The 23194-nt window shown below is 49.9% G+C and overlaps 1 protein-coding gene across 1 annotated transcript in view; it reads left to right on the top strand.

Annotated features, from left to right (window-relative positions):
- The window catches only part of LOC139396863 (signal-induced proliferation-associated 1-like protein 1), a gene marked incomplete at both ends in the record, with an annotated part of 76680 nt that overhangs the window by 27038 nt on the left and 26448 nt on the right, over nucleotides 1-23194 (top strand). The window contains 5 exons of the mRNA XM_071143777.1: nucleotides 14093-14672; nucleotides 18698-18865; nucleotides 19024-19130; nucleotides 19877-20161; nucleotides 20648-20791. Of these exons, the coding sequence (XP_070999878.1) occupies nucleotides 14093-14672; nucleotides 18698-18865; nucleotides 19024-19130; nucleotides 19877-20161; nucleotides 20648-20791 (1284 nt within the window). The remainder of the gene's footprint in view (nucleotides 1-14092; nucleotides 14673-18697; nucleotides 18866-19023; nucleotides 19131-19876; nucleotides 20162-20647; nucleotides 20792-23194) is intronic.

The following is a 23194-nucleotide window of genomic DNA, read 5'->3' as shown; positions in this document are numbered from 1 at the left end:
ACAACACCAGTCTGATAGATTCCCCCTAGCCTGGCACACAACACCAGTCTCTGTGATAGATTCCCCCTAGCCTGGTACACAACACCAGTCTCTGTGATAGATTCCCCCTAGCCTGGTACACAGGACCAGTCTCTGTGATAGATTCCCCCTAGCCTGGTACACAACACCGGTCTCTGATAGAGTCCCCCTAGCCTGGTACACAACACCGGTCTCTGATAGAGTCCCCCTAGTGCAGCACCCTCTACTCCTCCTCCCATTCCAGCACCGAGAACAAATGGCATTCAGGACCATTTAAAACTGGTAAACTGCAGGTTCTTCCGTTTCAGTGATCAAGACACACACACACACACACACACACACACACACACACACACACACACACACACACACACACACACACACAGTGGAGTCGGTGAGAGAAGTTAAAGAAAGAAGGAGGGAGACTTGATGAGAATTTTTCACTTTCTGTTTTTTTTTTCTTTTTTTTCCCTCTTTTCACTATTTAAATTCAATGTCTTCATTGGCATGGGAAACATGTTAACATTGCCTAAGCTCTCTCTCTTCTCTCTCCCTCTCTCTCTCCCTCTCTCTCTCTCTCATCATTCTCATCTCTCTCCCTCTTCTCTCTCCCTCTTCTCATCTTTCTCCCTCTTCTCCCTCTTCTCTCTCTTCTCTCTCTCCCTCTTCTCTCTCTGCCTCTTCTCTCTCTGCCTCTTCTCTCTCTGCCTCTTCTCTCTCTGCCTCTTCTCTCTCTGCCTCTTCTCTCTCTGCCTCTTCTCTCTCTGCCTCTTCTCTCTCTGCCTCTTCTCTCTCTGCCTCTTCTCTCTCTGCATCTCTCTCTCCGCCTCTTCTCTCTCTGCATCTCTCTCTTCATCTCTTCTCTCTCTCCATCTCTTCTCTCTCTCCCTCTCTTCTCTCTCTCCCTCCCTTCTCTCTCTCCCTCTTCTCTCTATCTCGTTAAGGGCTGTGTTAATATGGTTTATTGTGAGAGTATCTGGTTCTCTACATACAATGGCTTGACACACACGCGCGCGCAAACGCATAAAATACTATCTGCTTGGTCCTTTGTTTGGAGGGTGGCCTGACACAGGCTTAGTCTACCTCCCTCTACTCCCCTCTACCCCGCTCTACCCCCCTCTACCTCTACCCCCCTCTACCCCCCTCTACCTCCCTCTACCTCCCTCTACCTCCCTCAACCTCCTCTACCTCCCTCTACCTCCCTTTACCTCCCTCTACCCCCTCTACCTCTACCCCGCTCTACCCCCCTCTACCTCTACCCCGCTCTACCCCCCTCTACCTCTACCTCCCTCTACCCCGCTCTACCTCCCTCTACCTCCTCTACCTCCCTCTACCTCCCTTTACCTCCCTCTACCCCCTCTACCTCTACCCTGCTCTACCCCCCTCTACCTCTACCCCGCTCTACCCCCCTCTACCTCTACCCCGCTCTACCCCCCTCTACCTCTACCCCGCTCTACCTCCCTCTACCTCTACTCCGCTCTACCTCCCTCTACCACCCTCTACCTCCCTCTACCTCCCTCTACCTCCCTCTACCTCCCTCTACCATCCTCTACCTCCCTCTACCTCCCTCTACCTCCCTCTACCCCCCTCTACCTCCCTCTACCCCCCTCTACCTCCCTCTACCCCCCTCTACCCCCTCTACCCCCTCTACCCCCTCTACCTCCCTCTCTACCTCCCTCTCTACCTCCCTCTCTACCTCCCTCTCTACCTCCCTCTCTACCTCTACCTCCCTCTCGACCTCCATCTATCCCCTCACCCCGGCACACAATGGGTACCCCCTGCCCCCCCTCCTCTCTCCCACCAAAACCACTCATGTGACTAAATTCCTACCCCTCCATTTTGTTTTGTTTGGGCTCTGTGCTCTCTCTCTCTTCTCTCTTTCTCTCTCTCTCTTCTCTCTCTGTGTTGTCCTCTCATTCCTCTTCGTTTGCCGTCTGGATCTAACGTAGATATTCATACACTTTTGGAGGAAAATGGAGGTTTGATGATAGGTTGTTTCTTTATGATTGACAGCTAATCGTGTTTAAATCCAGTATTAAAGTCTCTGAGTTGTTTCGAGGCCTGAAGCCCTGAGCTGCTCAACAGGTTGGAGTAACAGTACTGTTGGTGAGTGTTGCTGCTTCTGGTTAGGCTGTCTGTGTGGCTGTCTGTCTGTGTGGCTGTCTGTCTGTGTGGCTGTCTGTCTGTGTGGCTGTCTGTCTGTGTGGCTGTCTGTCTGTGTGGCTGTCTGTCTGTGTGGCTGTCTGTCTGTGTGGCTGTCTGTCTGTGTGGCTGTCTGTCTGTGTGGCTGTCTGTCTGGCTGGCTGTGTGTCTGTCTGGCTGACTGTGTGTCTGGCTGGCTGACTGTGTGTCTGGCTGGCTGACTGTGTGTCTGGCTGGCTGACTGTGTGTCTGGCTGGCTGACTGTGTGTCTGGCTGGCTGACTGTGTGTCTGGCTGGCTGGCTGGCTGTGTGTCTGTCTGGCTGGCTGGCTGTGTGTCTGTCTGGCTTGCTGGCTGTGTGTCTGGCTGGCTGGCTAGCTGTGTGTCTGGCTGGCTGGCTGTGTGTGTCTGTCTGGCTGGCTGTGTGTGTGGTTAGAATGAGCTCTCCTGGATGTTTTATAGGTGGTTTCACACTCAATTCACACCCTGGAAAACCTGTTTCCCTCTAATCCAGGGTTCAAACAGCCGTTGATACTTAACAGGAGGTCTCCACGGTTACGTTGTTATAGTTTAGGGGTGTGTTTTCCCAGTCCGTTATGGGAGTGTCCACCGGTTGGCTGCTATGTAGTGTAACACCGGTTCAGTGATTTATTACCTAAGACTCTCAGGAAGTGTTGTGTTGTGCGACTCGGATTTGATTGGCTTGATGTTTTTAGATATGACATCAGTATCAGGGTCTATTCTGGAAGGCGTATTAGACCCTGTTCATAGACAAATATGTATCAAACAGACACGGAGGCTTTTTATCCAATATATGAGACAGAGTATCTGGTTCAGGTTGTGATGACGTGCACTGCTTTCTGGCTCTCATCCTCTCATTTTCTCTCTCGCTCTCATTTTCTCTCTCTCTCTCTCTCTCTCTCTCTTTCTCTCACTCACTCACTCATCCTCAATCTCTCTCAACAATCCTCTCTCTCTCTCGCTCACTCTCTCTCACACATCCTCTCTCTCTCTCTCTCTTTCTTTCACTCATCCTCTCTCTCTCTCACATACATCCTCCCTCTCTCTCTCGATCTCTCTCTCTCTCACACACATTCTCTCTCTCTCTCTCGCACACATCCTCTCTCTCTCTCTCACACACATCCTCCCTCTCTCTCTCTCTCACACACATCCTCCCTCTCTCTCTCTCTCACACACATCCTCTCTCTCTCTCTCTCTCACAAACATCCTCTCTCTCTCTCTCTCGCTCTCTCTCGCTCTCTCTCTCTCTCTCTCTCTCTCTCTCTCTCTCTCTCTCTCTCTCTCTCTCTCTCTCTCGCTCTCTCTCGCTCTCTCTCGCTCTCTCTCGCTCTCTCTCGCTCTCTCGCTCTCTCGCTCTCTCGCTCTCTCGCTCTCTCTCGCTCTCTCTCGCTCTCTCTCGCTCTCTCTCGCTCTCTCTCGCTCTCTCTCGCTCTCTCTCTCTCTCTCTCTCTCTCACACACACACACACCCTCTCTCTCTCACACATCCTCTCTCTCTCTCTCACATCCTCACTCTGTAACACTGATTGTGTGGGCAGCAGCAGCGGAAGCTGAGAGATCCCATCAGCCCACACACTGGTTATTTATACCACTGCAATCATAGAGACCACAGAACTATATGTTCTATCACTCTGTCTCTTTCATCCTCTCATCCAATAAGGTCAGGAGGGAACAATACATTCTGGCATTACTCTCATCCCTCTCCCTGTCGGTCTCTCTGTCTCTCTCTCTCTCTGTGTGTCTCTGTGTCTCTGTGTCTCTGTGTCTCTGTCTCTCTCTCTCTCTGTCTCTCTCTCTCTGTCTCTCTCTCTGTCTCTCTCTGTGTCTCTCTCTGTGTCTCTGTCTCTCTGTCTCTCTCCTCCCTCTCTGTCTCTCTCCTCCCTCTCTGTCTCTCTCCTCCCTCTCTGTCTCTCTCCTCCCTCTGTCTCTCTCCTCCCTCTGTCTCTCTCCTCCCTCTCTCTTCTCTATCTCTCTTCTCTGGCTCTCTGTCTCTCTTCTCTATCTCCTCTGGCTCTCTGTCTCTCTTCTCTGTCTCTCTTCTCTCCCTCTCTGTCTCTCTTCTCTGTCTCTCTTCTCTATCTCTCTTCTCTCCCTCTCTGTCTCTCTCTGTCTCTCTGCCTCTCTCTGCCTCTCTCTGCCTCTCTCTGCCTCTCTCTGCCTCTCTCTGCCTCTCTCTGCCTCTCTCTGCCTCTCTCTGTCTCTCTGCCTCTCTCTGGCTCTCTGCCTCTCTCTGGCTCTCTGTCTCTGTCTCTCTCTGGCTCTCTGTCTCTGCCTCTCTCTCTCTGCCTCTCTCTCTCTCTGTCTCTCTCTGGCTCTGCCTCTCTGTCTCCATCTTCCTCTCTGTCTCTCTCTCCCTCTGACTCACTGGCCTGGCCTGCAGAACGAGCAATGCTAAGTGTTTCCCACAGCATGTACGTAATATTTTCACAGAGATATAGGTATGTTGTGTTCTCCATAGGTTAACCTATTTTTTTTTTTAAATGCAAGTGCTAAGTAGGTCATTTTTTCCCCTTCTGTAGTCATTGGCGTCGGGAGGTTTGGTCGTGATTTGAGACTGTATTTCCTAGAATAGGACATGTTGTTTTTCAACGTCAAAACATATAGACTCAATGGTCGCTCAAAAAAGGGAAGAGGTCTGTCTGTGATAGGGCGCTGCTCTGCCTTCTTGACGTCTCAGTCGACCCGACAGGTCCTACAGGACCTAGTTTTGTGGCACCTGGACCACTGCCCAGTTGTGTGGTCATGTGCAGCTAAAGAACAAACACAGATACATTGGGTCCAGAACAGAGCAGCATGTTGCACTTGGATGAACACGGAGGGAAAAGGCGCCTCAGTAACATTCATGTCAGTCTCTCCTGGCTCAGAGTTGAGGAGAGATTGACTGCATCACCGAACTGTCTGTTCAAGCAGTTGGTAACACAGTTCAGACACTCATCTGTACCAACACAAGACATGCAACCAGAGGTCTCTTCACAGTTCAGACACTCATCTGTACAACACAAGACATGAGACCAGAGGTCTCTTCACAGTTCAGACACTCATCTGTACAACACAAGACATGCAACCAGAGGTCTCTTCACAGTTCAGACACTCATCTGTACAACACAAGACATGCAACCAGAGGTCTCTTCACAGTTCAGACACTCATCTGTACAACACAAGACATGCAACCAGAGGTCTCTTCACAGTTCAGACACTCATCTGTACAACACAAGACATGCAACCAGAGGTCTCTTCACAGTTCAGACACTCATCTGTACAACACAAGACATGCAACCAGAGGTCTCTTCACCGTCTCCACGTTCCAGAACAGTATTAAATATCGCCATGACTACATGAAACTCTCTGCCACCCCCAGGTAAACGCGAGCTAGAAATAAATCCATATTTTGAAAAGCAGATAAAAGAACACCTTACTGGCACAAAGGGGACTGTGAAGACCCAGACATTTTTAAATACACTGCCCCCCAAAAAATAAAGGGAACACTTAAACAACACAATGTAACTCCAAGTCAATCACACTTCTGTGAAATCAAACTGTCCACTTAGGAAGCAACACTGATTGACAATACATTTCACATGCTGTTGTGCAAATGGAATAGACAACAGGTGGAAATTATAGGCAATTAGCAAGACACCCCCAATAAAGGAGTGGTTCTGCAGGTGGGGACCACAGACCACTTCTCAGTTCCTATGCTTCCTGGCTGATGTTTTGGTCACTTTTGAATTCTGGCGGTGCTTTCACTCTAGTGGTAGCATGAGACGGAGTCTACAACCCACACAAGTGGCTCAGGTAGTGCAACTCATCCAGGATGGCACATCAATGCAAGCTTTGGCAAGAAGGTTTGCTATGTCTGTCAGCGTGGTGTCCAGAGCATGGAGGCGCTACCAGGAGACAGGCCAGTACATCAGGAGACGTAGTGGAGGCCGTAGGAGGGCATCAACCCAGCAGCAAGACCGCTACCTCCACCTTTGTGCAAGGAGGAGCAGGAGGAGCACTGCCAGAGCCCTGCAAAATGACCTCCAGCAGGCCACAAATGTGCCTGTGTCTGCTCAAACGGTCAGAAACAGACTCCATGAGGGTGGTATGAGGGCCCGACGTCCACAGGTGGGGGTTGTGCTTACAGCCCAACACCGTGCAGGACGTTTGGCATTTGCGAGAGAACACCAAGATTGGCAAATTTGCCACTGGCGCCCTGTGCTCTTCACAGATGAAAGCAGGTTCACACTGAGCACATGTGACAGACGTGACAGAGTCTGGAGACGCCTTGGAGAACTTCTGCTGCCTGCAACATCCTCCAGCATGACCGGTTTGGCGGTGGGTCAGTCATGGTGTGGGGTGGCATTTCTTTGGGGGGCCGCAGAGCCCTCCATGTGCTCGCCAGAGGTAGCCTGACTGCCATTAGGTACCGAGATGAGATCCTCAGACCCCTTGTGAAACCATATGCTGGTGTGGTTGGCCCTGGGTTCCTCCTAATGCAAGACAATGCTAGACCTCATGTGGCTGGAGTGTGTCAGCAGTTCCTGCAAGAGGAAGGCAGTGATGCTATGATCTATTTAATAAGAATATTTCATTCATTCAGATCTAGGATGTGTTATTTTAGTGTTCCCTTTATTTTTTGAGCAGTGCATATATTGTATTGTAATTTGCACTGTACAAGTAACAACATGAATTGGCACATGAGGCAGAAGTCACGCAGTGCGACCAATTCAAGTTACTTCTACAGTGCAAATTATTAGACCTAGATATTGTGTGTGACTGATATGTCGGCTCTGTGACATTTAAAATAAAAAAGTATTTCAGTCCTGGATTAATAATGTTCTGTACTGTGTGTTGTGGCATGTTTCATGTGGACCCCTGGAAGAGTAGCTGATACTTTCACAGTGGCTAAATAGGGATCCTAAAAAAATACAAAATTGCCCTGCCAATGTTGTTCATGTCAAACCGTTTTGAAATTAGTTTTTCCAAATTGTAGGTATAATATACAGTCATACTGGTATAGATAATTTGTTGTATTACTTGTGAGGCACAGCTGACAGTGAGCATAATAAATAGCTTTTTCTTTTAAAGGGGACTGATGGCCTGGATCTGATGGTCAGTCTGAGGGGGAGGAGGGAGCAACAGTGAGGCCAACCCGCCCTCCTCCCTCCCTCTGCTGCGAAACGGGGGGGGGCACAGTCTTCCAGCTGATGCCGAAACTTAAGTCGCACTGCGTGACATCTGCCTCGTGTACCAATCCGTGTTGTTACTTACTTCTATGACCTAGAGAAAGTGAAGTCGATATTAAAGAGCCAAGAATAATAACAACACCAGCTAATTGAAACGTGCGTTTTATGGCTTTATAAAACTGATGAATTAAAGATGTGCTGAACAACAACTTCACATGAACTCGTAAAAACAGCAGCTCTTTGTTGTATTCATTAAGTCTCTCTCTAGTCGTGGTTTTTAAAAGGTTTGGAATCTCACATTATCCTCTTTGCTGTGCGTTCAAGACTTCCTTTTTGGCTCGAGAAAGTTATCTGATTGGCCAGCGGGAGGCCTGTAGATGCACTTGATTGGCTCTCTACCGGATAAGGCAGACTTTTACCTTCAGACGTATGAGATGGTTCGAAATAGGAACACTTTGTGTCTTCCTGGCGCTGATGAATCAAGTGCGCCTACCATCAACAGCGCGAAACAAATAAAAAAAATTGATTTTATCGTTGTTGTTTTAACAGAAATGTTTGGTGATCGACCAGATTCTACCAGTTAACATACGGAATTGTTTTAAGATTGTCACACCAAGGATAATTTAGCTATTTGATTTAGAATTCTACGACGCCTTAATTAAGCTATCAAGTAATAGAAAAACATTTGTTTGATGAAACATTTGAATTTGGTCTGACTGCTATTAGCCCATAGAAACGCATTGAATAACAGATTAACTACATGGAACATAAGGTAGGGCCCCCCCAAGAGTTGGTAGACCAAACCATTCAGGGAGGGGGGGGGGGTTGGTAGACCAAACCATTCAGGGAGGGGGGGAGTTGGTGGACCAAACCATTCAGGGAGGGGGGGGGGAGTTGGTAGACCAAACCATTCAGGGAGGGGGGGGGGGGGAGTTGGTGGACCAAACCATTCAGGGAGGGGGGGGGGGGGGGGGGAGTTGGTGGACCAAACCATTCAGGGAGGGGGGGGGGGGTTGGTGGACCAAACCATTCAGGGAGGGGGGGGGGGGGAGTTGGTGGACCAAACCATTCAGGGAGGGGGGGGGGGGGGGGGGGGGGGGAGTTGGTAGACCAAACCATTCAGGGAGGGGGGGGGGGGGGGGGTTGGTGGACCAAACCATTCAGGGAGGGGGGGGAGTTGGTAGACCAAACCATTCAGGGAGGGGGGGGGGGGGGGGGGGGGGGGTTGGTGGACCAAACCATTCAGGGAGGGGGGGGGAGTTGGTGGACCAAACCATTCAGGGAGGGGGGGGGAGTTGGTGGACCAAACCATTCAGGGAGGGGGGGGGGAGTTGGTAGACCAAACCATTCAGGGAGGGGGGGGGGGGGGGGGGGGTTGGTGGACCAAACCATTCAGGGAGGGGGGGGAGTTGGTGGACCAAACCATTCAGGGAGGGGCCCCCTCCCTGAACGGTTTGGTCTACCAACTCTCTCTCATCCCCCCCCCTCCTCCCTGAATGGTTTGGTCTACCAACTCTCTCTCATCCCCCCCCCTCCTCCCTGAATGGTTTGGTCCACCAACTCCCCCCCCCCCTTCCTGAATGGTTTGGTCTACCAACTCCCCCCCCTCCCTGAATGGTTTGGTCCACCAACTCCCCCCCGGGGATGGGGAGAGAGGGGTGGAGGGATGGGAGAGAGTTGGTAGACCAAACCGTTCAGGGAGGGGGGTGGGAGAGAGTTGCTAGACCAAACCATTCAGGGAGGAGGGGGGGGGATGAGAGAGAGTTGGTAGACCAAACCATTCAGGGAGGGGGGGGAGGGATGAGAGAGAGTTGGTAGACCAAACCGTTCAGGGAGGGGGGGGGGATGGGGAGAGAGTTGCTAGACCAAACCGTTCAGAGTGGGGGAGGGATGGGAGAGAGTTGGTAGACCAAACCGTTCAGGGAGGGGGGGGAATGGGGAGAGAGTTGCTAGACCAAACCGTTCAGAGTGGGGGAGGGATGGGGAGAGAGGGGGGATGGGGAGAGAGGGGGAGGGATGGGAGAGTTGGTAGACCAAACAGTTCAGAGAGGGGGAGGGATGGGAGAGAGTTGGTAGACCAAACCGTTCAGGGAGGGGGGGGAATGGGGAGAGAGTTGCTAGACCAAACCGTTCAGAGTGGGGGAGGGATGGGGAGAGAGGGGGGATGGGGAGAGAGGGGGAGGGATGGGAGAGAATTGGTAGACCAAACCATTCGACAAACTCCCTCTAGCTCGGCCACCAGACAAACCCCCCTCTAGCTCGGCCACCAGACAAACCCCCCTGTAGCTCGGCCACCAGACAAACCCCCCTGTAGCTCGGCCACCAGACAAACCCCCCTGTAGCTCGGCCACCAGACAAACCCCCCTGTAGCTCGGCCACCAGACAAACCCCCTGTAGCTCGGCCACCTGACAAACTCCCTCTAGCTCGGCCTCCTGACGAACCCCCCTCTAGCTCGGCCACCAGACGAACCCCCCTCTAGCTCGGCCACCAGACAAACCCCCCTGTAGCTCGGCCACCTGACGAACCCCCCTGTAGCTCGGCCACCTGACGAACCCCCCTCTAGCTCGGCCACCTGACGAAACCCCCCTCTAGCTCGGCCACCTGACGAAACCCCCCTCTAGCTCGACCACCTGACGAACCCCCCTCTAGCTCGACCACCTTTCACCACAGACGCGGAATGGCGAAATGGGCGGATGCAGTGGACAGAGACGCAGTCCATGTGTCTCTTGTTTAAATGGACAGGTTTAATTTATTATGTTAATTTGGATTTCCACGGGGCTGCAGAAATTGTCGTTGAAGGGTTATTTGATGGACAATGTGCTGTTGACTATTCTTGAAGCAAGGTAAAACTCATAGCCATGGAGCGTAACGTAAAACGGACACGTGTTGCTGCGTCCAAGGTAATCTCTACAGTATTATTAAGGACGTGTAACACGCTAGGCTAGTCATGTAAATCCAGAGGTTTCTCTCTCTCTCTACTTCCTCTTTCCTTCTAACTTTTCCCATCAGCTAATAGCACGTGTAAGTGGCAACACGTCCTAAGAGAGAGACACACACACACACACACACGCACGAGAAAGGGAGGCACTCAACAGGGTTGACCGATTTGTTCGCTAAGAAAATGTCGGTGAACCAGGTCAGTGATTTGGGCTAATTTAGTTATCAGAGTAACTTAAAGGTTGTGGCTGTAAAACAGAATAGGACAGGACTCATTCAGTATCTAGTCCTGATAACACCACAGCTCTGTCTCTAGTCCTGATAACACCACAGCTCTGTCTCTAGTCCTGATAACACCACAGCTCTGTCTCTAGTCCCGATAACACCACAGCTCTGTCTCTAGTCCCGATAACACCACAGCTCTGTCTCTAGTCCCGATAACACCACAGCTCTGTCTCTAGTCCCGGTAACACCACAGCTCTGTCTCTAGTCCTGATAACACTACAGCTCTGTCTGTAGTCCTGATAACACCACAACTCTGTCTCTAGTCCTGATAACACCACAGCTCTGTCTCTAGTCCCGGTAACACCACAGCTCTGTCTCTAGTCCTGATAACACTACAGCTCTGTCTCTAGTCCTGATAACACCACAGCTCTGTCTGTAGTCCTGATAACACCACAGCTCTGTCTCTAGTCCCGGTAACACCACAGCTCTGTCTCTAGTCCTGATAACACTACAGCTCTGTCTCTAGTCCTGATAACACCACAGCTCTGTCTGTAGTCCTGATAACACCACAGCTCTGTCTCTAGTCCCGGTAACACCACAGCTCTGTCTCTAGTCCTGATAACACCACAGCTCTGTCTGTAGTCCTGATAACACCACAGCTCTGTCTGTAGTCCCGATAACACCACAGCTCTGTCTCTAGTCCCGATAACACCACAGCTCTGTCTCTAGTCCCGATAACACCACAGCTCTGTCTCTAGTCCCGATAACACCACAGCTCTGTCTCTAGTCCCGATAACACCACAGCTCTGTCTCTAGTCCTGATAACACCACAGCTCTGTCTCTAGTCCTGATAACACTACAGCTCTGTTTCTAGTCCTGATAACACCACAGCTCTGTCTCTAGTCCCGATAACACCACAGCTCTGTCTCTAGTCCCGATAACACCACAGCTCTGTCTGTAGTCCTGATAACACCACAGCTCTGTCTCTAGTCCTGATAACACTACAGCTCTCTCTAGTCCCGATAACACCACAGCTCTGTCTCTAGTCCTGATAACACCACAGCTCTGTCTGTAGTCCCGATAACACCACAGCTCTGTCTGTAGTCCTGATAACACCACAGCTCTGTCTCTAGTCCTGATAACACCACAGCTCTGTCTCTAGTCCCGATAACACCACAGCTCTGTCTCTAGTCCCGATAACACCACAGCTCTGTCTCTAGTCCTGATAACACTACAGCTCTCTCTAGTCCCGATAACACCACAGCTCTGTCTCTAGTCCTGATAACACCACAGCTCTGTCTCTAGTCCTGATAACACCACAGCTCTGTCTCTAGTCCTGATAACACCACAGCTCTGTCTCTAGTCCCGATAACACCACAGCTCTGTCTCTAGTCCTGATAACACCACAGCTCTGTCTGTAGTCCTGATAACACCACAGCTCTGTCTGTAGTCCTGATAACACCACAGCTCTGTCTGTAGTCCTGATAAAACCACAGCTCTGTCTGTAGTCCTGATAACACCACAGCTCTGTCTGTAGTCCTGATAACACCACAGCTCTGTCTCTAGTCCTGATAACACCACAGCTCTGTCTGTAGTCTTGATAACACCACAGCTCTGTCTCTAGTCCTGATAACACCACAGCTCTGTCTCTAGTCCTGATAACACCACAGCTCTGTCTGTAGTCTTGATAACACCACAGCTCTGTCTCTAGTCCTGATAACACCACAGCTCTGTCTCTAGTCCTGATAACACCACAGCTCTGTCTGTAGTCTTGATAACACCACAGCTCTGTCTGTAGTCCTGATAACACCACAGCTCTGTCTCTAGTCCTGATAACACCACAGCTCTGTCTGTAGTCCTGATAACACCACAGCTCTGTCTCTAGTCCTGATAACACCACAGCTCTGTCTGTAGTCCTGATAACACCACAGCTCTGTCTGTAGTCCTGATAACACCACAGCTCTGTCTCTAGTCCTGATAACACCACAGCTCTGTCTGTAGTCCTGATAACACCACAGCTCTGTCTCTAGTCCTGATAACACCACAGCTCTGTCTCTAGTCCTGATAACACCACAGCTCTGTCTCTAGTCCTGATAACACCACAGCTCTGTCTCTAGTCCTGATAACACCACAGCTCTGTCTCTAGTCCCGATAACACCACAGCTCTGTCTGTAGTCCTGATAACACCACAGCTCTGTCTCTAGTCCCGATAACACCACAGCTCTGTCTCTAGTCCCGGTAACACCACAGCTCTGTCTCTAGTCCCGATAACACCACAGCTCTGTCTCTAGTCCTGATAACACCACAGCTCTGTCTCTAGTCCTGATAACACCACAGCTCTGTCTCTAGTCCTGATAACACCACAGCTCTGTCTGTAGTCTTGATAACACCACAGCTCTGTCTCTAGTCCCGATAACACCACAGCTCTGTCTCTAGTCCTGATAACACCACAAGGATGGGAGAGAGGAGGGAGGGATGGGTTGAGTGTGAGGGAGGGATGGGTTGAGTGTGAGGGAGGGATGGGTTGAGTGTGAGGGAGGGATGGGTTGAGTGTGAGGGAGGGATGGGGAGGGAGGGATGGGTTGAGTGTGAGGGAGGGATGGGTTGAGTGTGAGGGAGGGATGGGTTGAGTGTGAGGGAGGGATGGGTTGAGTGTGAGGGAGGGATGGGTTGAGGGAGAGGGAGGGATGGGTTGAGTGAGAGGGAGGGATGGGTTGAGTGAGAGGGAGGGATGGGTTGAGTGAGAGGGAGGGAGGGATGGGTTGAGTGAGAGGGAGGGAGGGATGGGTTGAGTGAGAGGGAGGGATGGGTTGAGGGAGAGGGAGGGATGGGTTGAGTGAGGGGGAGTGAGGGAGGGAGGGAGGGAGGGATGGGTTGAGTGAGGGGGAGGGATGGGTTGAGTGAGGGGGAGGGATGGGTTGAGTGAGGGGGAGGGATGGGTTGAGTGAGGGGGAGGGATAGGGATAGGTTGAGTGAGAAGGGGGGAGGGATGGGTTGAGTGAGAAGGGGGGAGGGATGGGTTGAGTGAGAAGGGGGGAGGGATGGGTTGAGTGAGAAGGTGGGAGGGATGGGTTGAGTGAGAAGGGGGAGGGATGGGTTGAGTGAGAAGGGGGGAGGGATGGGTTGAGTGAGAAGGGGGGAGGGATGGGTTGAGTGAGAAGGGGGGAGGGATGAGTTGAGTGAGAAGGGGGGAGGGATGAGTTGAGTGAGAAGGGGGGAGGGATGGGTTGAGTGAGAAGGGGGGAGGGATGTGTTGAGTGAGGGGGAGGGATGGGTTGAGTGAGGGGGAGGGAGGGATGGGTTGAGGGGAGAGGGAGGGAGGGATGGGTTGAGGGGAGAGGGAGGGAGGGATGGGTTGAGGGGAGAGGGAGGGAGGGATGGGTTGAGTGAGGGGGAGGGAGGGATGGGTTGAGGGGAGAGGGAGGGAGGGATGGGTTGAGGGGAGAGGGATGGAGAGACCTCTCCCAAGTTTGACATTTTATTAATGTTATTTATAATTTATTATATCCTAGCAGTGTGTCAGTATTTACCCATCTTGTGCATTCATGCCGTAATCGTCTCTCTCTCTCTTCGCCTGCTTAGCGTGGCGGTCACTCGTTCTCGTGACGTCCCGTCCTTCGGCCCTCCCATCCCAGAGGACGTGTCCTTCCCAAAGTCCTCCGTGTTCCGGGACTTCCTCTTGGCCAAGATCATCAACGCAGAGAACGCCGCCCACAAATCTCACAAGTTTCGCGCCATGGCGACACGGACACGTCAGGAGTACCTCAGAGACCTGGCAGAGCGCCACACCACGTCGACCCCCATCGACCCATCCGGGAAATTCCCCTTCATCTCATTGGCTCACAAGAGGAAGGAGAAGAGTCGTCCGTACGCGGGTGCGGAGCTTCGGAGCCTCGGCGCCGTCACGTGGGCGGTCCACGCCGAGGATCATGGGGCGGGAGGAGAGCTTGAAGCACTACTGGCTATCTCCAACGACTTCCTCATTCTATTGGATCAGGAGGCCAAGGCCGTAGTGTTTAACTGTGCTACTAAGGACGTGATTGGCTGGACGCTTGGGAGCCCCGCCTCCATGAGGATCTTCTATGAGAGAGGGGAGAGTGTGTCTCTGAGGTCTGTCAGTAACAACACAGAGGATTTCAGAGAGGTGGTGAAACGACTGGAGGTGAGGACACACACAGGCACACACACACACAGGCACGCGCACACACACACACACACTACATTCCAGTGTCTTCTATTGTTTCAGTCAGAAGTTGTTGTGGTCTAGTCTGCGTACTGATGATGTGATTTTATGACTACTTATCTAGTGAAGGGTCATTAAAAAGCTCTGGCAGACTGGATTTATATCCCAAATGGAGCCCTATTCCCTATATAGTGCACTACTATAGACCAGAGCCCTATGGCACCCTATTCCCTATATAGTGCACTACTTTAGACCAGGGGCCTATTCCCTATATAGTGCACTACTTTAGACCAGAGCCCTATTCCCTATATAGTGCACTACTATAGACCAGAGCCCTATTTCCTGTGTAGTGCACTACTTTAGACCAGAGCCCTATTCCCTATATAGTGCACTACTTTAGACCAGAGCCCTATTCCCTATAGAGTGCACTACTTTAGACCAGAGCCCTATCCCCTATATAGTGCACTACTTTAGACCAGAGCCCTATTCCCTATGTAGTGCACTACTATAGACCAGAGCCCTAGTCCCTATATAGTGCACTACTTTAGACCAGAGCCTTATTCCCTATATACAGTGCCTTGCGAAAGTATTCGGCCCCCTTGAACTGTGCGACCTTTTGCCACATTTCAGGCTTCAAACATAAAGATATAAAACTGTATTTTTTTGTGAAGAATCAACAACAAGTGGGACACAATCATGAAGTGGAACGACATTTATTGGATATTTCAAACTTTTTTAACAAATCAAAAACTGAAAAATTGGGCGTGCAAAATTATTCAGCCCCCTTAAGTTAATACTTTGTAGCGCCACCTTTTGCTGCGATTACAGCTGTAAGTAGCTTGGGGTGTGTCTCTATCAGTTTTGCACATCGAGAGACTGACATTTTTTCCCATTCCTCCTTGCAAAACAGCTCGAGCTCAGTGAGGTTGGATGGAGAGCATTTGTGAACAGCAGTTTTCAGTTCTTTCCACAGATTCTCAATTGGATTCAGGTCTGGACTTTGACTTGGCCATTCTAACACCTGGATATGTTTATTTTTGAACCATTCCATTGTAGATTTTGCTTTATGTTTTGGATCATTGTCTTGTTGGAAGACAAATCTCCGTCCCAGACTCAGGTCTTTTGCAGACTCCATCAGGTTTTCTTCGAGAATGGTCCTGTATTTGGCTCCATCCATCTTCCCATCAATTTTAACCATCTTCCCTGTCCCTGCTGAAGAAAAGCAGGCCCAAACCATGATGCTGCCACCACCATGTTTGACAGTGGGGATGGTGTGTTCAGCTATGTTGCTTTTACGCCAAACATAACGTTTTGCATTGTTGCCAAAAAGTTCAATTTTGGTTTCATCTGACCAGAGCACCTTCTTCCACATGTTTGGTGTGTCTCCCAGGTGGCTTGTGGCAAACTTTAGACAACACTTTTTATGGATATCTTTAAGAAATGGCTTTCTTCTTGCCACTCTTCCATAAAGGCCAGATTTGTGCAATATACGACTGATTGTTGTCCTATGGACAGAGTCTCCCACCTCAGCTGTAGATCTCTTCAGTTCATCCAGAGTGATCATGGGCCTCTTGGCTGCATCTCTGATCAGTCTTCTCCTTGTATGAGCTGAAAGTTTAGAGGGACGGCCAGGTCTTGGTAGATTCCATTTCAATATTATCGCTTGCACAGTGCTCCTTGGGATGTTTAAAGCTTGGGAAATCTTTTTGTATCCAAATCCGGCTTTAAACTTCTTCACAACAGTATCTAGGACCTGTCTGGTGTGTTCCTTGTTCTTCATGATGCTCTCTGCGCTTTTAACGGACCTCTGAGACTATCACAGTGCAGGTGCATTTATACGGAGACTTGATTACACACAGGTGGATTGTATTTATCATCATTAGTCATTTAGGTCAACATTGGATCATTCAGAGATCCTCACTGAACTTCTGGAGAGAGTTTGCTGCACTGAAAGTAAAGGGGCTGAATAATTTTGCACGCCCAATTTTTCAGTTTTTGATTTGTTAAAAAAGTTTGAAATATCCAATAAATGTCGTTCCACTTCATGATTGTGTCCCACTTGTTGTTGATTCTTCACAAAAAAATACAGTTTTCTATCTTTATGTTTGAAGCCTGAAATGTGGCAAAAGGTCGCTAAGTTCAAGGGGGCCGAATACTTTCGCAAGGCACTGTAGTGCACTACTATAGACCAGAGCCCTATTTGTCCTGGTCAAAAGTAGTGCCCTATATATGGAATAGTGTGCTATTTGGGATGCCTACTTGGTTATAATTGCCTCGGGTGATGGTTCTAAACTGTTGCCATGGCAACGAGCGAGGTAAAACATGTTATGTAATCAGCATCATCAGCTGGTTCTGAAAGACTTCTTCCGTTTCCTCCAACCCACTCAATGGTGTGATACACACACACACACACACACACACACACACACACACACACACACACACACACACACACACACACACACACACCCCTACACACACACACACACACACATACCTACACGCACACACACACATACACACACACACACCCCTACACGCACACATCCACACACATACCTACACACACACATACCTACACGCACGTACACACATCCAAACAGTGTCTGTTGCGTGTTAGTAGATGCGTTCAAAAAGAGGGAAACGCAGATGATCACGAATGCTTTCGCAGGGCTTTCTCAGGGCGTTCGCAGGGCGTTCACAGGGCGCTCGCAGGGCTTTCACAGGGCTTTCGCAGGGCTTTCACGAATGCTTTCACAGGGCTTTCACAGGGCTTTCACAGGGCTTTCAGACACAATGTTCAATAGATTGCATCTGCTTTTTTCTGATGAATGTGTTGATGTTCAGTCAGTGCTGCCAACTTTGTGTGAGGGAGCAGGTGGAAGGAGACACACTCACCTCTCGTCTTCCTGCAAGTGGTCGAACACACAGACTGCAGAAAGTATTTAGAACCACTATGTACTCCTTATCCACCTCGAAACAGTCCCTGTCCGCCTCGAAACAATCCCTGTCCGCCTCGAAACAGTCCCTGTCCGCCTCGAAACAGTCCCTGTCTGCCTCGAAACAGTCCCTGTCCGCCTCGAAACAGTCCCTGTCTGCCTCGAAACAGTCCCTGTCCACCTCAGCCCAAAGAGTCTTTTCAAAGCAGCTAGGTATGTCTACTGAATAACTTATTCATGAGAGAGAGGGGAGAAAAATAGGATTTTCAAAGGAAATTAATTTTAGGTCACCATAGAATAACATAACGTTGTGTGTGGCCATTCGTCTGTCACGGGGCCCTTAGCTAGCTGTATTTATAGTGCCAGTTCCTCTTTAGTTTAAGAGCCCTCATTCCTGTCCCCGACTAAAGAAAACCACACACACACACACACACAGCCATTTCTACTGCACCCCCAGTTAGTCTGTCTGAAGACCTTCTGTTATGCATGCCGATACTAACGGACAAGTCTTGAATCCCCAAATCAAATTCTGTTAGTCACACGAGCCGAATCCAACCAGGTGTTGACTTTACCCTGAAATGAAAACTTACAAACCCTTAACCAACAATGCAGAGTTTTAAAAAAAGGATTCATTAAATAAATAAAAAAGTGGCCAGAAATATTAACACAAAAAAATAACAATATCGAGGCTTTGTACGAGGAGTACCAATACCGAGTCAATGTGCAGAAGTACAAGTATTTAATTGAATTGTGGTAATATGTACATGTAGGTAGGGGTAAAAGTGACTAGTCAATCAGGATAGACAATAAACAGAGTAGCAGCAGCTTATGTGAAGAGTGAAAGTGTGTCTTTATGTGTCTGTTTGTGAGAGTATATATTGTGTGTGTGTGTGTGTGTGTTGGAGTGTCACTATAGTGTGTGTGGGTAATAACAACTAAGATAAACAAGAACTAATCACTCTCTCCTCTCCCTTCCCCTCCCTCGCTCCCACCCTCCCTTGCTCCTCCCTCGCTCCTCCCTCCCTCGCTCTCCCCTCCCTCGGCCCCTCCCTCGCTCCCCACCAGTACCTGACTAAGGGTTGTGAGACGTCTGAGATGACACTACGTCGTAACGGGCTGGGCCAGCTGGGTTTCCATGTCAACTACGAGGGCATCGTGGCAGAGGTGGAGTCATACGGGTACGCCTGGCAGGCGGGGCTGAGGCAGGGCAGCCGATTGGTCGAAATCTGCAAGGTTCGTCATTTCCTTTAAACTTGTAGATTTCATTGTGTGGATAATTCTTGTGTTTATTTTAATTACTCTGAAATTGTATCAAATGATTTGCATCTATTGAGACCATACAGTATATTGGTATGCTATACAACCTTTTTAAAATTAAATATTCTGTCAAGGTTGCCGTGGCGACACTGACCCACGAACAGATGATAGACTTGCTGAGGACGTCGGTCACCGTCAGGGTAGTCATCATCCCGCCACACGAAGACGCTACCCCACGCAGGTGTGTGTGTGTTTGTCTAAGGGGTTGGCGTGTGTGATTGCAGTCACGGTCAGACTGGTGATTATGAGGTCATCATCATGTCAGCCGTGTGTGTGTGTAGACTTACCTGTGCTTCTAACCCCCTCTCTTTTCCTCTCTCTCCCTCTCGTCCTCCCTCCTCTCTTCCTCTGCCCCTCTCGCTACCTCTCCCTCCCTCTCTTTCTCTCGCTTCCTCTCCCTCCCTCTTTCTCTCGCTTCCTCTCCCTCCCTCTCTTTCTCTCCCTCCCTCGCTTTCTCTGCCTCCCTCTCTTCCTCCCCCACGCTCTCTTCCTCCCCCACGCTCTCTTCCTCCCCCACGCTCTCTTCCTCCCCCACGCTCTCGTCCTCTCCCTCTCTCGTCCTCTCCCTCTCTCTTCCTCTCCCTCTCTCATCCTCTCCCTCTCTCTCTCTCCCTCTTTCTTCCTGTCTCCCTCTCTCTCTCCTCTCTCGTCCTCTCCCTATCTCCCTCCCTCTCGTCATCTCTCCCTCTCCCTCTTTCTCTCTCCCTCTCTCCCCCTCTCCCTCTCCCTTCCTCTCGTCCTCTCCCTATCTCCCTCCCTCTCGTCATCTCTCCCTCTCCCTCTTTCTCTCTCCCTCTCTCCCCCTCTCCCTCTCCCTTCCTCTCGTCCTCTCCCTCTCTCTTCCTCTCCCTCTCTCATCCTCTCCCTCTCTCCCTCTCCCTCTCTCCCTCTCCCCCTCTCTTCCTCTCCCTCCCTCTCTCTCTACAGAGGTTGCTCTGAGCTCTACCGTATGCCAGTGGTTGAGTATAAGGGCAGTGGTGAGAGTGGTTCGTTTGACTACAAGTTCCCGTTCCGCAGCAAAGACAACAAGTGGCAGAGAACCTCCAGTAGTCCCCAGCAGTCCCTGACGGCCTCCCCCCAGCCGCACACCCCCAACCGGGCCGTCAGCCTGGGGAGCTCTGGGGGGAAGACTCTGTCTGCTGAACGCCCAGAGAGAAACGCTGCTATACCACGCAGTGTTAGTAGTGATGGACGGCCGCTGGATACCAAGAGGTAGGGGAGAGGAGAAAGGGAGGGAGGGGAGAGGAGAAGGGGAGGGAGGGAGGGGAGGGAGGGGAGGGGACAGGAGAAGGGGAGGGGACAGGAGAAGGGGAGGGGACAGGAGAAGGGGAGGGAAGGAGTGAGGGGAGAGAAGAAGGGCAGGGAGGGAGGGAGGGAGAGGAGAAGGGGAGGGAGGGGAGAGGGAGTGGAGGGAGAGGAGGAGGGAGGGGAGAGGAGGAGGGGAGAGAGGGAGAGGAGAGGAGAAAAGTAGGGGAGGGAGGGAGGGAGGAGGGAGGGGAGAGGAGGATGAGTGTGTGGACTTGTGATTTCCGTCAAATAAAATATTGCTGCTTTGTCAACCTTAGATTGCTCCCTTGATGTCAATAAAGTTAGTTTGAATTTGGGAAGAGGGACAAGGTTGAGAGGATTAATGTCTTCTCTCTGTATCTCCTAATTGATTAACGTAATGCTTCTTCTTCTCTGGTAACCCCCCTCCAGAATGTCTCCGGGCAGTGAGAACTATGCCGTAACCTCCTCTCTGGCGCTGGGCCGTTCTCCTCACAACCGATCTTCCCCCTCCAACCTCTCCTGCTCCACTGACACCTCACAGCACTGGAGGACTCAGAAGTCTATGCCTGAGGGGTAAGAGATGGGGAGAGTGTTGGTAACCTGTAGCATGTTGAATATAACCCTTTATGTAAGTGTTAAGGAAGTGGTTGGAAGGTGTTAACACCCGGCAACCACTTAACACCCGGCAACCACTTAACACCCGGCAACCACTTAACACCCTTTTTTTTCTCTCTCTCTCTCTCTCTCTCTCTCTCTCTCTCGTTCTTATTTTTATGTAACCTTTATTTAACTAGACAAGTCAGTTAAGAACAAATTCTTATTTAAAATGACAGCCTACCAAAAAGGCAAAAGATCTCCTGCGGGGATGGGGGCCTGGATTAAATGTTTAAAAATAAATAACATAAATATAGGACAAAACACACATCACGACATGAAGAGAGACCTAAAGACAACAACATAGCAAGGCAGCAACACATGACAACACAGCATGGTAGCAACACAACATGACAACACAGCATGGTAGCAACACAACATGACAACACAGCATGGTAGCAACACAACATGACAACACAGCATGGTAGCAACACAACATGACAACACAGCATGGTAGCAACACAACATGACAACACAACATGGTAGCAACACAACATGACAACACAGCATGGTAGCAACACAACATGACAACACAGCATGGTAGCAACACAACATGACAACACAGCATGGTAGCAACACAACATGACAACACAGCATGGTAGCAACACAACATGACAACACAACATGGTAGCAACACAACATGACAACACATCATGGTAGCAACACAACATGACAACAACATGGTAGCAACACAACATGACAACAACATAGCAAGGCAGCAACACATGACAACACAACATGGTAGCAACACAACATGACAACAACATAGCAAGGCAGCAACACATGACAACACAACATGGTAGCAACACAACATGGTACAAACATTACTAGGCACAGAGAACAGCACAAAAGGCAAGAAGGTAGACAACAATACATCACGCAAAGCAGCCACAACTGTCAGTAAGAGTGTCCTTGGTTGAGTCTTTGAATGAAGAGATTGAGATAAAACTGTCCAGCTTGAGTGTTTGTCGCAGCTCGTTCCAGTCGCTAGCTGCAGCGAATTGAAAAGACGAGTGACCCAGGGATGTGTGTGCTTTGGGGACCTTTAACAGAATGTGACTGGCAGAACGGGTGTTGTATGTGGAGGATGAGGGCTCCAGTAGATATCTCAGATAGGGGGGAGTGAGGCCTAAGAGGGTGTTATAAATAAGCATCAACCAGTGGGTCTTGCGACGGGTATACAGAGATGACCAGTTTACAGAGGAGTCTAAAGTGCATTGATGTGTCCTATAAGGAGCATTGGTGGAACATCTGATGGCCGAATGGTAAAGAACATCTAGCCGCTCGAGAGCACCCTTACCTGCCGATCTATAAATGATGTCTCCGTAATCTAGCATGGATAGGATGGTCATCTGAATCAGGGTTAGTTTGACAGCTGGGGTGAAAGAGGAGCGATTACGATAGAGGAAACCAAGTCTAGATTTAACTTTAGCCTGCAGCTTTGATATGTGCTGAGAGAAGGACAGTGCACCATCTAGCCATACTCCCAATTACTTGTATGAGGTGACCTCAAGCTCTAAACCCTCAGAGGTAGTAACAACACCTGTGGGAAGAGGGGCATTCTTCTTACCAAACCACATGACCTTTGTTTTGGAGGTGTTCAGAACAAGGTTAAGGGTAGAGAAAGCTTGTTGGACACTAAGAAAGCTTTGTGATTGAGCATTTAACACAAAATCCTGGGAGGGGCCAGCTGAGCATAAGACTGTATCATCTGCATATAAATGGATGAGAGAGCTTCCTACTGCCTGAGCTATGTTGTTGATGTAAATTGAGAAGAGCGTGGGGCCTAGGATTGAGCCTTGGGGTACTCCCTCGGTGACAGGGCAGTGGCTGAGACAGCAGATGTTCTGAGTTTATACACTGCACTCTTTGAGAGAGGTAGTTAGCAAACCAGGCCAAAGACCCCTCAGAGACACCAATACTCCTTAACCGGCCCACAAGAATGGAAAGGTCTACCGTATCAAAAGCTTCGGCCAAGTCAATAAAAATAGCAGCACAACATGGCTTAGAATCAAGGGCAATGGTGACGTCATTGAGGACCTTTAAGGTTGCACTGACACATCCATAACCTGAGCGGACACCAGAGAGAATACAATAGACATCAAGAAAGCCAGTCAGTTGATTATTGACAAGTTTTTCCAACACTTTTGATAAACAGGACAAAATAGAAAGAGGTCTATAACAGTTAGGATCAGCTTGATCTCCCCTTTAAGTAAAGGACACACACACACACCCACACACACTAACACACACACACCCACACACACTAACACACACACACACACACACACACTAACACACACACACACACTATATAGTGTC

Source organism: Oncorhynchus clarkii, unplaced genomic scaffold (assembly GCF_045791955.1).
Source record: "Oncorhynchus clarkii lewisi isolate Uvic-CL-2024 unplaced genomic scaffold, UVic_Ocla_1.0 unplaced_contig_6550_pilon_pilon, whole genome shotgun sequence".
Classification (NCBI taxonomy): Eukaryota; Metazoa; Chordata; class Actinopteri; order Salmoniformes; family Salmonidae; genus Oncorhynchus; species Oncorhynchus clarkii.
The sequence above is the reverse complement of the archived record's forward strand: the minus strand, read 5'-3'. Positions and strand labels throughout refer to the sequence as shown.